Source organism: Thermobia domestica, chromosome 6 (genome assembly GCF_964235325.1).
Source record: "Thermobia domestica chromosome 6, izTheDome1.hap1.1, whole genome shotgun sequence".
In the NCBI taxonomy this organism is placed as follows: Eukaryota; Metazoa; Arthropoda; class Insecta; order Zygentoma; family Lepismatidae; genus Thermobia; species Thermobia domestica.
The window spans coordinates 35135989-35150757 of NC_137459.1; the positions used below are offsets into that span (position 1 = coordinate 35135989).

The following is a 14769-nucleotide window of genomic DNA, read 5'->3' on the forward strand; positions in this document are numbered from 1 at the left end:
GTACCTGGGATGGATTTTACTATTTCACTTTGACGGAACAACGTAGGGGATGGGGAGGAGGGGGAGGTATACAAAAATCAATAAATATAAAAATAAAAGTGACCATGTTCGTGAGTTAATAACTCTTGAACCACCCGATCGATCTCAATCAAATTTTCAGCATAGATGAAGTTTAGACCTGGGAAGTTTTTTATTATTTCACATTAATGATAAAACTTAGGAGAGGGGAGGGGAGGGGAGGGGAGGAGGGTAAATTTATGAAAATGAATAAAACTTACTAACTCTTGAACCAACAGACCGATCTCGATCAAACTATCAACATAGATAAGGTTCGGACCTGGAATATTTTCGCCATTTTACTTTGACGGCACAATGTAGGGGGGAGTAGGGGGGATATATATGTAAAAAAAATAAAAGAGAAGTGACTGTCTTTGTTACTTCATCCCGCTTAACCGCCGAACCGATCTTAATCAAATTTTCAACGTAGATGAGGTTCAGACTTGGGGTGGTTTTTATCATATCCCTTTGACAGTAGAACTTAGGGTACAAGGAGGGGAGGGAAGAGATATATAAAAATAAATAAAACTTAATAACTCTTGAACCACCTGACCGACCTTGATGAAATTTTCAACATAGATGACGTTCCAACCTGGACAGTTTTTTTTTTTAATAATTGTACTTTGAGGGTAGAGCCTGGGGAGGGGGAGGGAAGATTAATATATAAAAATAACCAGAACTTAACTCTTGAACCACCCAACTGATCTCGATTAAATTTTCAACATACATGACATTCGTGTCTGGGATAATTTTTATCTTGCCATGACCCGCAAAATGGGGAGAGGAGAGGGATATATAAAAATCACCGAAAATGAGCAATATCAAAGAGCGCTTTAGTAATAATAAAAACGGAACATATTACTATTTTTCCTTAATTTAACCCAGCGAAATCAGGGTGCCTCTTAGATTCGAGGACGTCTTAAATTCGAGTAATTATCGAGAAATTATTAATTAAAGATATTATTAACGTGTTATTAAAACTACCTTGCTAGCCATCAATATATATATTTTTTTTATTTTGTATCATATTCAATCATTCAGACAACAATAGTGTCTTGTGCTTGCGCAGGTTTGCTGGTAACACTAATTCCGAATCAAATGAAATTTATATTTACAACAATATTCTCCATAAAATATATAACAAAATTTTTCCAAGTTAATGATGAGTCCTATTCTTTCAAACGAAAATTCCTAGATAAAAAAAAAAGTGTCGTTACGAGCGAGTTAACAGTTATCTCCGACTGGTCAAATCACAAATGCTTTAAGGGTTGGAATTGTTAAAATCTTTTCTTAGGGAGCACCAGAAAGTTAAGAACAGCATCCTTGTCCAATTTAATATCATTCAGTTAAGGGGTTCCAATCATTCAGTGAGCAGTCATTCAAAAGTATTTCGCTCTTATAAGAAGTTTGTCAATCAGCAGTTAGTATTTACGGCTCTTTGATCAGCTTTATTCCCCCCTCATTGATTGCGTAAAGTGAATAACAGTTCGTATTGTGTGAAACAACCCTCTCACATACACCAAATTTCGTGTCTTTGCGTTCGGCGGTTCGAAACAATCAATAAATAATTGTGTGAATGTGTTCTTTCCCACATTTCTTCAGGACTGAATTTCCAAATTTGCGTAAGTAAATGAGATATTCATATTCTGAATATGGGAAAGCACCTATAGTCTTTAACACATTTCGTGCTTGTATGTTCATCGTTTTAACAAGAACATGTAATAATTCGGATAAATATTTACCAAATCCTATCTACGCTCCTTCGAATAGAATAATTATTATGTTCCTTAATACACAGAATACAAACTATTTATTCCAGCTGCAGTTTTTTTTTTTCAACCCACCTCCATTTCTATGCCTAGTAGTTTAGTAGTTGAGTCCAGCCCTCGCCTATGTGTAAGTTGTAGGTTTTTGCTATCAAAACTTCAGATATAAATCGACCCGAGACGTTGGATAACCAGTAATCACAGGCGAGCAGCTGTCCTTGCCTCCAAAGATTCCTACAGCGGCACTTCCTTCTCTGGCGAGCACATGATTCCGACCGACGAAATAGTTATGGATAATGTGGGCTGATGCCGATGCGACCTTGTGACGTCAACCAAATTGGCACACCCAAATGAACTTGATGGCAGGAACGGTGTGGTCGTTCTTATGATGATATGATCATTTTGTTTACTTCAGAGCTTCCCAATGAGTAAAATTTTATATAAACACCGAATCTAGCGGACTTGGCATGGAAGCGTGAACCTCCGACAGGACAACTGGTGGATTTCTGTGATAAGAATTTTTTGCACTTATTAAAAGTGAATAATAAATATTTTAATTGAAACAATTGCTAATTTAAGTTTTATTGACACTCGGGTCTTCCTTCGAGCTAGGACGAACGAACTTAAGATTGCAGGGGTTAACACACCGCTTTCTTGATAAGACACATACATACATTAGACTAACTTCCTCAAACTACATTATACAGGCTCTGTCCTAAAAATAAAGCGCCCATTTTTATTTTAAGATATTTATTGAATCAATTCGTACAATTGCTCAATATTCTTCGAAATACATCCCTCCCGCTTCAACACATTTGTTCCAACGCGATTTCCATGCTTTCTATGCGTCCTGGAAGTCCGTCACAGGGATGTCCTTTAGTAACCTCGTCGTAGCCGCCTTGATGTTCCCCAGGGTTCCCAAATGCTGTCCTTTGTGGAATTTTTTAATATTCGAAAAAAAAAAAGAAGCCGGGCGGGGACAAATCATGATTGTAAGGCGGTTGGGGGAGCGTTGAGATACCGGCCTTGGTCAGGTAGTCGGTCGTCATAAAGATGGTGTAACTGGTAGCATTGTCATGGTGCAGCTTTCAGGACTTCTTGATCTCCCGCCTGACGCGACTAACTCGTTGCTTTAGCCTTTTCAGTACTTCGACGTAGAATTTGGCAAAAAAAATCAAGAGGATTTTTAAAAATCTTGATTTCGACCGAGCACTCACACAAGGGGCCAATGAAATAGGCACTGTGACTCTCCAGGAGCTCGGAGCTGACTGAAGCAGGTTGCGCTATTTTTCGAAGACTCCATCCATCCTTTCATGCAAGGGCAACGCTCTGTGACGGATAGTCGCGGCAGAAGAAAATGGGGTGCATTAATTTTGGGACAGACCTTGTATTCTTCTTGTTTTTGAGCTTAACGTACCGTGGTTTTGGATCGACTCTAACAAGAGAAGTTCGGTAGAAAGCACTCGCCTGCAGAAAAACTAAGGGTGTCATTTAAAAGACAAATTCATGCTGGTTACAACAAGCTAATAAAATTTATGTACGGTTCAGAACTTTTCGAAAGATTCAACGTTAAATGCACGCTTTGCACATGATTTGTAAACCATTTGATGTGTTTGGATTCCGACCAATCAAAGATTATGGCAGAAGATTTGTACATAGCATGGAACAATTTAATCCAAACGTTATGATGTAACAACGAAACAGTGAAATAAAGTTCGTGTCCATTCTAATGAATCAGTTCCGATCACAGCGATACATTGGATTGTTTCCAGAAGGCAGGTCACCGAACAAATTATGTCTTTTGAATCACCTGTCCCTTTTACTTTTCGCTTTGGTTATGCGAAATGTGCCCTTCATGGATGCTACGTAATTCCACATATAAAATATTAATGATGCAAGGAAGTCTTTTGCCTGCGTCATTTCTTCATAGAACAGAAGAACAGCAGTGATCAATTTTCATCTCTAACCTATCATTATTGTGAACAATATAACGACTAATTTTATTTAACAAACCAGTTAGTTATTGTAAAACAGTTTTTTGTTATCTCCGATAGATTTCAATTCATATGTCGATATTCGTTGCTAATAATACTGTACTTAACGCGTTTAAAATGCACATATACTCATTTTTTCATATCAACTTCCAAGTTGAATCTCTCGAACAGTCCCCAACCGTACAGGAATTTTATTAGCTTGTTGTAATAAGGATGAATTGGTTCTTCAAATAGCATGCTTAGTTTCTCTGCAGGCGAGTGCTTTCTCCTGAAAACTCTCCTTGTAAGGGAGACGGTGACTATGAGTAAATGATAATGCTAGAATGATGAAAGTAGAAGAAAACGAGATAATCCCGAGAAAACTCACACACGTAGTGTTTGTTCACAATTTCCACGAGAACAAGAATTCGTATCTAATTGCAGCTATGAAGCAGTGGCGTAACTAAAGGCTTGGGGGCCCTCCTGCAGACAGCGTGGGGTGGGGCCGCTTCTCTACGTCCCACTTCACGATTTGGAGGTTCCTTAAGGCTTGAGTTCCCCTGCAATGTGGGGTCTGCGGGATCCTTATTTGCGCCCCTGCTAACCAAACCAACAAAATGAATGTGAATGCAAACTGTCATCAAACTATCCAACACAATAAACTGGAATTTCAAGCAAATTCGCCGATCTACTAAAAATAAAATAACACAGGAAAGTAGAAAGGAAGTGTGTTCAATTGCGAAGCACGTTATATACTTTCTGTCAACTGTAAAATAGAAAAGAACCCAACAAATCGTCGCTGCACCTCGAAGAACCGCTATGTGTTAAAACCACAACTTTTCAGAAGAAGCAAGAAACATTCCGAACTCGAAAACTTTTGCCAAATACACGGAAACACTTGAAAAATGTATTAAGACTGGTTCTGCATATATTATGCACCGCACATTGTTTTAGCTTGCTTCAACAGTATTATATTACTATTTTTGTGTTTATGTAGCACCTTTTGCACCTTTATAAGCACATAGAGGATTTGCATACATTAATCAATGCGTACGTGATGACAACCAGAAGCCTTTAATTTCAATCTATAATTTTCATTGTTGTCGCGAAACAATTTAATATTAACTTATGACATTATAAGGGACGCTGCCTGACAGCTGTCTGGTTTATTTGCACGACATAACTCATTTTCGACTAAAATGTCACATAGTGGTTTTTCGAGGCGCAGCGACAATATGCCATTATTCTCCTGTCTGCCATTCCAGCTTGCTAGTACATTTCTATCTGTAGGTGGATCGAACTTGTATCTGCGTTCTTCCAACGAGGATATAGTCTTCTTTTTGGAACTTTAACACCCCATTTCAATAGCAAGGCGTAAACCTACACATTAACAAGATATCCAAACTACATCAGCTCTTACACCTCCAAAATTATGGGTAGTATTTTCTTCTTCGTCTTCAATGAGCATCAGGCCTCTAATTTACTGTGATTCTATGAACTTGTCTCGATGCTCTGATTTACTTTCCTTTGATTTTTATTCTACTTGCAAAGTAATATCTATATTAAATAAAATATAGAAAAAAGTTATGGTGCCGAACTAATTCTAGATTAAGCTCCATGACGGAAACATAAATTATATTTTAAGTATACTTCATGGAGTGAAATAGGTAGTAAATTGTCTCTTACCTTTCCTTGCTTTGTAATTTTTCCAAGTCCCCGAGTCTCTTCTCTAAACCACGCACACGCTCAACACCCACAGCCAGCAGACCTCGTGTGGATCTTAAACCTCCTAGCAGCTTCCATCTGGAACAAAGCCCAATGGAAAAATATATAGCTAATAAATCATTTAGCATGAATCAACTTATGTGGTACAACATATTCATTCATCGGTAGGAGGCATAGAGTTCAATATACTCTTTGCAGCTGCAAGAAAACAAACAATAAAAAGTCCATATTGGAAAATATTCTTTTCCTTGTTCAATTTGTATATTTGCGCAACAATAAGTAAATAAATAAATAAATACCCGTACGGACTACCACACTATAGTCTTCTTTTTTCTATTTCGGCACGGTGGCTCAGTGGTAGTGAGCTTACCTCTGGTACTTGCGGACCCTGGTATAATCCCCAATTATCTCAGAAACCAAAAGAGGGAGATGGTTGAAATTCAGCTCAAATGTAGACTAGAAGAGGCTATGTACATTCTATATTTCAAAAGCAAATGGTCTTAAAATGGATGGAACATAGTAAAAAAAAAAAAAAATGCACAAAACATTAACGTTAATGTCATTGGAAAATCAATGAACAAAAATGAATTTGTTCATATATCCCAAAAACTATAATAAGGAGATGGCTAATTGAAAGCTTATTGCAAAGACATAATGAAGAGCTTAAAAATGACGAATAGCAGGTAAGGTAAATATGGATGAAACATTGTCTAAAAAACAAGTTGTTTGAGTAAAATAAATAATAATGATAAAGTATATGCACCTTCTTCGAATTACTCAGGGCGCCCCACGCGGAGTTTACGTGCTTACTATATTTCACATCTGGCTTTGGAATCTCCAGCCTCGATTTAGGAAGTAACTTGACTTTTAACCTGACACACACATCAAGCAGATAGTCCGTCTCCTGACGAATCTTTTGTAGCATGTCGCACTAAATATCAGAAATTCATTTCATGCTCGTTGCTGATATTCATTTCATGTTCGTTGCTGATATTTATTTCATGCTCGTTGCTGATATTCATTTCATGCTCGTTGCTGATATTCATTTCATGCTCGGTTAGAAAGCAGTAACACTGCGTGGAAATTAAACTTTGAAAGTTAATCTTTCGGAAAGCATGTCTCACAATAACATAGTACGTTTATTGGATTACACAGAACAAATTTCTGAAATCTGATCCGTCTATTTTATTTGCCCTGGTCAATGGTCAATGATTGTATCAATTACATATTTTCTGTTTTAAAATTTAGTAAATATGACTTCCAGTGAACAGAACATACTAAGTAAATGCCTTTACATAAAGAAAGCAAGAAAAAAAAAACGTTCACGTATTGTTTCATCAGCTTTTACGTCTTAGTAATTCTAAAACAGAATTTTGAACAGAGAGCGTGCTTAAATACAACAACTTGTGCGGCAATAACTTCCGCACGACTTGCGATGAAAAATAATAACTTTGTACTTTGGCCAATGTCCTGAAACAATCGAAGTTGAAAAACGTGATTAGATTTATTAATTGTCTGTAGCGGATTAAACACCATCACAGTTGCCGTTTTTGGATATAATACCGTTCTTCTCGTATTCTTACAGAATGTAATGAAAAATAGGCCACGGCATTACTGTTTGAATTGTAATTGAAGTTTCGTTATTGAAATTCTTATTAAAATGACTTATTGGATAACATGGGCATCTTTGGCATTTTAAAATTGGGGAGACGACTAGAATGCCAGTACTTTACTAATGACATCCGCTCTTTCTACCTTTAGCCACACAATTCGTCAGAATCAATCCATTCGAAGTGATCAAGCATGTGCCGCTCGACCATCTCCAATTACTCTAATTTTTTCACCAATGTTTATACTATATCTGGGTACTTCAAAAACGCAATTAATAATTTTTGAAAACATCGCGTAGCGACGCAGCTTCTGCCGCCATTTTGCGTTTTCTCGATTTCAGGCGTTTACGTTGTTTTGAATATCTCAGCATGTATTTGTCCTAGCAAATTGAAAATTGCTGGTGGACGTGTCCAACTTGTACAGAGCTAAAAATTTATCCTCTTAACATTTTTGCCTAAAACCAGTTGAAAGAGGTGAAATCAGGGCCTACAGTAGCAACATTTTTGGACATTGAAGACATATTTGGGAAGAGGAAGCAATTGACGTAGAGGTCTGAATTTGTATGTGTATGTAGTCTGGGGTCATAAGTATATGCTAAAAAAAATTGCAGACCTGTAGATGCTCCCAAATGCCTGAGAAAATATCGGAAAGTTGCGGAATTATGCCAATTTGCCATATTTCACTGTCCAATATCCCCAATGGGCCTGGATAAAAAAATCTGAAATGTTGGAAATAGTTACTCCTTTAGTACACCATAACTCACAACAAAGCGCATTTTGTGCTTTTGAGCAGAAGGGGATCAAAGTATTAATTAATGACGTCATCCTCTAGGAGGTGTTTTGTTCACAAATTCAATTGGAAATTCGTTGTTGTGAAGTAAAATAAAGTAGGATGAATGGCTAGTCCAATTAAGGTCCTCAAGCTCCTTTCTTTCCTCTAGTTGTGACTCACTGCCTTACAGTGTTGAATTCAGACATTTTCACCCGGGGGGGAATGTCAACTCCTCGGGGGGGAAGGTTGTTTTTCTGTATTTTTGCAAGAAAGCAGCATATTTAACAATTTCATTCACATGCACATCTTACCTAATATTGAGACTAATTGCTGATAAATATTCAATGTGAGATTATAATTAAAAAAACAATAATTTAATTTTATCTAAAACATTAAATAAAGACTGGCAAAAATATTTTAGACTAAACTTTAACTGCTATTTACAGTAGCTATTTTTGTTATTATTTCCTATACTCAGTAGTTACTGATTATGACTAATGTAGAAGTTTTTAAAAAGATTTAAATTAACTCAAATATGTTTTGTCCTAAAACAAACATACATAGGAAAATCTTAACAAAAAGTGAATATTTCATGTAGATGAAAGTTATCATTCTTTCTCACACTTCTGATTCTAAATGAAGCATATTAGGCTTGGTTTCTGCACTGCAATAGTTTAGTTTACGAAATCTTCAGTACTATTAGCGCCGTGTCGTGCAAAATCAGAACTTGGCGTGAGAGTATACGAGGGCACCCCCGCATATATGAGTGAGGTAGACAGAACAGGCGCGAAAGGTGAGAAAATTTTTAAAACTAAGCCCTGTTTTTCCTTCATTTTGAGCATTTTTTATTAATTTTCTCCTTTCATTTTATATATGTGCACATGCCCACATGTGCACATGTGTTTCATTCCTCTTTTCTTCTTTCCTACTTTTCCTTTCTTTTTCCCTCCCGAATTTTGCGCTTCTTACTTCGGCGTCCGGGGCCGTAGCCCCACTTGCCCCTCCCACATGGCACGGCACTGAGCAGGATCTTCATCACCTTCAATACCAATCTTTCACTTATATACTACTATTATATTGATAAATTCTATATAAATCACTAACCCAGGAGGGATAACTATTCCTCCCTGATCCCTCTAAATGACACCCTCTGAATCTCACCCTTTAACTGACTTATTTTTAATTGAAGAAAGGTGTGTTTACTTTAACAATCGTAAAACACATTTACGTCTGTTATTTCCGATGCGAGAAATGGGATTTAGGCGCTCTATTTTAAATAATGCAAGAACTGTACATTTTCAAGAACTAAAGTCTGCTGACATCAGAGATCATATGAAATGATCGAAAGATCTTCCCTATCTTTCCTTTCCTATCTCAATCTGTGCTAGTGCTACCTACCAATATATAATATAGTGCGAGAGTATAGTATTTACTAAAATACAAACCTTTCTTCAACAGTTAACAATTTCATGTTCTCCCAAACTCGGTCATAGAGTTAAAAATACAAGTTTTATTGACTATTTGGTATTCTATCTTAGATGTTACATGTTTAACATTTATATGGAATGGGTCTGCGTCATTTATATGTATATTGAGAGATCGGATTTCGTCTGCACGTGCACGGAAAGTAAAGCAAATAATTGGGTGAAGTAATTTCTACATTTTGTGACTGAATTTTTTTTAGTTTCTCCGGGGGGGAATGAATTTTCTTCGGGGGGAGATTCCCCCCCGGGCTACCCCCTGAATTCATCCCTGCTGCCTTATCACCAACAGCAGCACTGGTAAAGAATGTCGCTATCAGCAAAAGGCGAGAAAGGTCAAAATGCATGCTTAGCAAAAAAAAAAGTACGTAAGTAATATTTCTCTTTCTGCTTGTTATTTCAATAATATTCAATTCTGTTTATTGTTGTTTTGACTGTCAAATCATGCAGGAGACTGTTGTCCTTCCTTTAAATTTACATTCCCGAGTCAGTGTTTACAATGAGTGAGTGTTCACTGACTGGGGAATGTAGATCAAACAAAACGCCAACAGTCTCTTGCTTGAGTTGACAGTTAAAACAAGCATAATCATGTTTGAATATCAGTGATATAGCAAACAACAATGAGTACTTACGGACTTTTTACCAAGTGTGCATTTTGGCTTTTCTTGCATTCTGCTCATAGCGATATTCTTCACCAGTGCTGCTGTGGGTGATAAGACAGTGAGTCACAACTAGAGGAAAGAAGGGAGCTTGTGAGCCTTAATTGGATTAGCCATTCATCCTACTTTATTTTACTTCACAACAACGAATTTGCACTTTGAAAGTTTCACACGTCAGGCAGGCGGACATTCTAATCACATTAACCTAATGTTTAAGAAAAGGCATAACTTAATTTCTTCTGCCTATGTTTTTTACTTCTTCCATATAGATCTAAATACTTTCAGCATTGATCCATTTATCTCGTACTCAAAATATTTGGGAGGACGCGTCCCCCATGTCACCCTCGCCAGAGACGACCGTGTTGGATAATTTGATATGAGAGAGGCACGTTGGCTCAGTGGTACAGCAGTCATGTTTGGTGCGAAAGTTCCCTAGTTTGATCAAAGGCCTTATGAGTTTCTAGTAGGCAATATGGTGTTCCTGGGTTTTATCTAGTTCCTCTGAGACAAAACAGTGCAGATAGACATGGACTTTCAGGAATACTTTTTTAATGACTTTTTATCCACAATTGGAGTAATTTTAAATCTCGTTTAGCAACTTTTTGTGTCAACGTTCTGGCAATACTGCATTCGAATGTAGAGTAGACCCTACATAAAAGGTATATGAATAAAGACAAAAAAAGCATATATTTTGGAAAGTATTTGGGAATGGTTTAGAACTACTTAATCGAATAATCGTCTGTTTTAGCGTTCATCATTGGAAATTCCACTGTCAATTGAAGAATGGATTTGTATTACTTGTACAATCAGCGACAAAAGTTCTTTCCGTTTGATGAAATTTGTTTCCTAAATAACTTCAGAATAGGAGGACAATTTGAGTAGACCCTAGAGTTTTCAGTAAATTAAAAAAAGAATGTAATTTTCTGTACGTTCAGCCCTACTGCCATTATTCCCAAAATAAATTTTACCAAAGAGAAAGAACTTTTGTTGCTGGCTGTACAACTTCCATCTGCTCTGTTTGTAGGGCTACCTTTCGTACACTGACATCTGGCGAAAAAAGTAGAACACACGTGAAAATTCACTAGTAACCTATCAAATTTTATGAAGTTAAATGGCAAAGGGAAAGGGCTTTCTTACTAATGGCATGGGCTTACTGGGTTCGAGCTCTCAAAATGTTTTAATAAATAATTTGAATTATTTTTCTCTTCACTAGGTATCTTTTACGCAATTGATTGCTTCAAATGCACTCAAGTCAATTTTGCAGACTTTGAAGGCAGAATTTGCTTATTTATTTATTACTGTTGCATATTTTGTCAATGTACAGTCTTGCTTCAAAAGATCTGACCATTATAATTCTCTTTTTTTAAAAAAGGCTACATTAACACAACTGTTTGCAACAAATTTTAATACTTTGCCCTGAAATGAATATGTGCATTCATTAAACAAAGACGATTTACGATCTGAATAAGAATACATAGCTTTTCTAAAAATAATATGTGGCCAGGTAAAAAGAAAAAAAAAAAGACTAAGTCTATCAGAATTTCTCACCCTATTGCCAGCCAGCTCTATAATCAATTACTGGTTTGTAATAAGCTTTTTGATTACTGCTGCTTATTGCTTGTGAAGCCTATTAAAGTCACACCAGGCTCAGGTTTCACACCAGCCTTCATTTTGATTTCAACTTCAATGTTTAGTTTCTGTTTCGTTTGTATTTTTATTGTATTTCAATGTGGAATTTTTCGCCACTTCCATTTCCTCTTTTATTCTAATTGTTTTCTCCAACAATTCTTCATTTGTTGAATGTTCTTTGCTGTATTTGAAAGTAAGTTATTGGAACAAACGTATGCGTATCAAAATAATAAATTCTTAATCTTGATTTTTGATTACACTAGTTAACAAATTTAAACTTTTTGTTTGTTACATGAGAAAAATCACCTGATCTTAAAGGAACTTTTTGCGCTGAATTCGAATATGCACTCGGTTTCTCTCCATCACGTACAGTTTTCCCATAACAGAGCGATTTTCGGGAAATTCCCTCAAAAATTTCCCTTTTTCAGATATTTTATTCCCCTAGCTCCTGTCCCCTTCCATATAGTAACATAGAAATTATACCTAAGTATACCTTGATTTATATTTAATAAACCCTAAAATTTTCGTAAAAATCGCTTTGTTCTTTCTAGAGAAATAAATATATTTGTATGTATACTGTGTGCACTGTTTATTGCACCTGATAGTAATGCTTTCAGATCTCCTGAGTTGGGGTAAAAACGATTTGCTTTATTACTACAAACACAAACATAAAAATGAATATTTACAATAGTCAACAACACACTTGTATTGCTCTCTGTAAATTAGAAACGTGTATAAAAATAGAATGTACTTCCAACGTATATATTTTTTAAACGTACAGTATATGTATATCTTAATACATGTATATACAATTCTCCAAGTTTTTTCGTTTTGTTCATGAAATGGTTATCAATGTTTGTTATCAAATGTAACAGAATGCAAAAGAAAGAAAGAATGGAATACAGACTCATTGTTGACAACAATGAACTAATGCAGTCTGAATTTTCCACTACGGTATCGTTTCCCCCCTCCCCCCGCGCGTTTCTTTCTTTCTTGTGTTCTTGACACCTGGTGAGGGAGTTTTGTACATTTTTATATTGACGTGTGGTTTAACACTACTTCACTTTCAAAGTTGTCTTTGCTGCTAAGAGTGCTTTCATGTTTGATCTTAATGGCATTATACCCAACTAAGACCAGAAGTTTAGTTTGTGATCAGTACAATGGCGTCAAGAGGACGGCGTTCGTGTGTTAACTCACCAAATAGTTTTTGTTATGTGTGTGGCCAGTTTGTAGTTAAAGGACAGTGTAGATCCATTACGCCATCGGTGAAACTAGCATATTATATATATTTCGGATGTCGTGTGGGAGATCAGGACAAAACTTGGGCACCCAACATAATTTGTGCGTCGTGCTACGACACTTTACTTGCATGGGCCAAAGGGAAACGGAGGTTCATGAAATTTGCTGTACCAATGGTGTGGAGAGAACCCACCAACCATCTGGATGATTGTTATTTTTGTCTCACAGTAGTTAAGGGACATTCTAAAAAAAGCAAATACACAATAAGTTATCTCAACGTTAAATCCGCAATTAGACCTATTCCGCACGGGGATGAACTTCCACTTCCCGAGCCCCCTACCAACTGGGAAGAGATATGGCCAAAAGACTCTGATGATGATCATGACCTTGATGAACCATCGACATCAATATGTACATCCAAGGATCCAACGTTCATCCCTGACTGTGTTCGCGAGCCACATTTCATCCGGCAATGTGAACTTAATGACCTAGTCCGTGATTTGCACCTCACAAAACAAGAGGCGGAATTTCTGGGATCAAGGCTCCAGCAGTGGAACTTATTGGATGCAGAAACGAACATATCAGTGTACAGGAAAAAACATGTTCAATTTTCAAGCTATTTCTCAATGCAAGATAATGTGTGCGTTTGTACGGATATAAATGGGTTGATGGCGGAGCTAGGAATTCCTTACGTTCCAGAAGAGTGGAGGTTATTTATCGACGCGTCAAAGGCCAGCCTTAAAGCTGTTCTTTTACATAATGGAAATAAAAAACCTTCTATACCACTTGCGCACTCAGTGAAGATTAAGGAATCCTATGACACCATGTCAACTTTGCTAAATCTTATAAATTACAAGGACCATTGTTGGCAAATATGTTGTGATCTCAAGGTAGTTGGTATTCTATTAGGACTGCAGTGCGGTTACACGAAGTACCAATGTTTTTTATGTTTATGGGATAGCCGAGCTGATGACAAACATTATGAAGTGAAGGAATGGGAACCTAGAGTGAATTACGTACCTGGAGAATGCAACGTCAAATACGCTCCTTTGGTAGATCCTAATAAGATATTACTACCGCCACTTCATATCAAGTTAGGACTTATGAAAAACTTTGTCAAAGCCATGGACACATCTGGTGAAGGTTTCAAGTATTTGCGAGATAAGTTCCCTAACCTGAGTGATGCTAAGATTTCAGCGGGAGTGTTTATTGGTCCCCAAATTAGGAAATTAATGCTTGATGATAGCTTTTACAGCAAGTTAAACAGTGCTGAGCTAGCTGCCTGGACAGCATTTAAGTGTGTTGTGCGCGACTTTCTGGGCAATAACAAAGCTGAGAGTTACACAGAAATCGTACAGGACATGATACAGAAATACAAAGAGTTGGGTTGTAGGATGTCTTTAAAAATCCACTTTTTGCACTCCCACCTCAGCTTCTTTCCTGCTAACCTAGGTGCTCTCAGCGACGAACAGGGGGAAAGATTCCACCAAGATATAATGGCAATGGAGAAAAGGTACCAGGGACGATGAGATCCTTCAATGATGGGGGACTATTGTTGGGGTCTTGTTAGAGAATGCAACATTTCTTACAAAAGAAGGAAGTAGTGTACGTTTTTGTAACCCAATGGAAGTTTCATATATTGTGATAGTTTTGATTGTCTTTTCATGACCTTTTGGTACATTTGTATTATTGTTTATTGTAAATTGTTACACTTGTAAATTATATTGTATTATATTTTATATATGTGTTTGTGGTAATAAAGCAAAACGTTTTACCTCAACTTAAGAGATCTGAAAGCATTACTATAAGGTGCAATAAACAGTACACACAGTATACATACAAACATATTTATTTCTCT

At 36.8% G+C, this 14769-nt stretch overlaps 1 protein-coding gene across 1 annotated transcript in view; it reads right to left on the bottom strand.

The window, feature by feature from the left end:
- Positions 1-14769, bottom strand: part of LOC145687929 (uncharacterized) — a 122057-nt gene that overhangs the window by 54446 nt on the left and 52842 nt on the right. The window contains exon 2 of the mRNA XM_081761494.1: positions 5483-5599. Within this exon, the coding sequence (XP_081617620.1) occupies positions 5483-5599 (117 nt within the window). The remainder of the gene's footprint in view (positions 1-5482; positions 5600-14769) is intronic.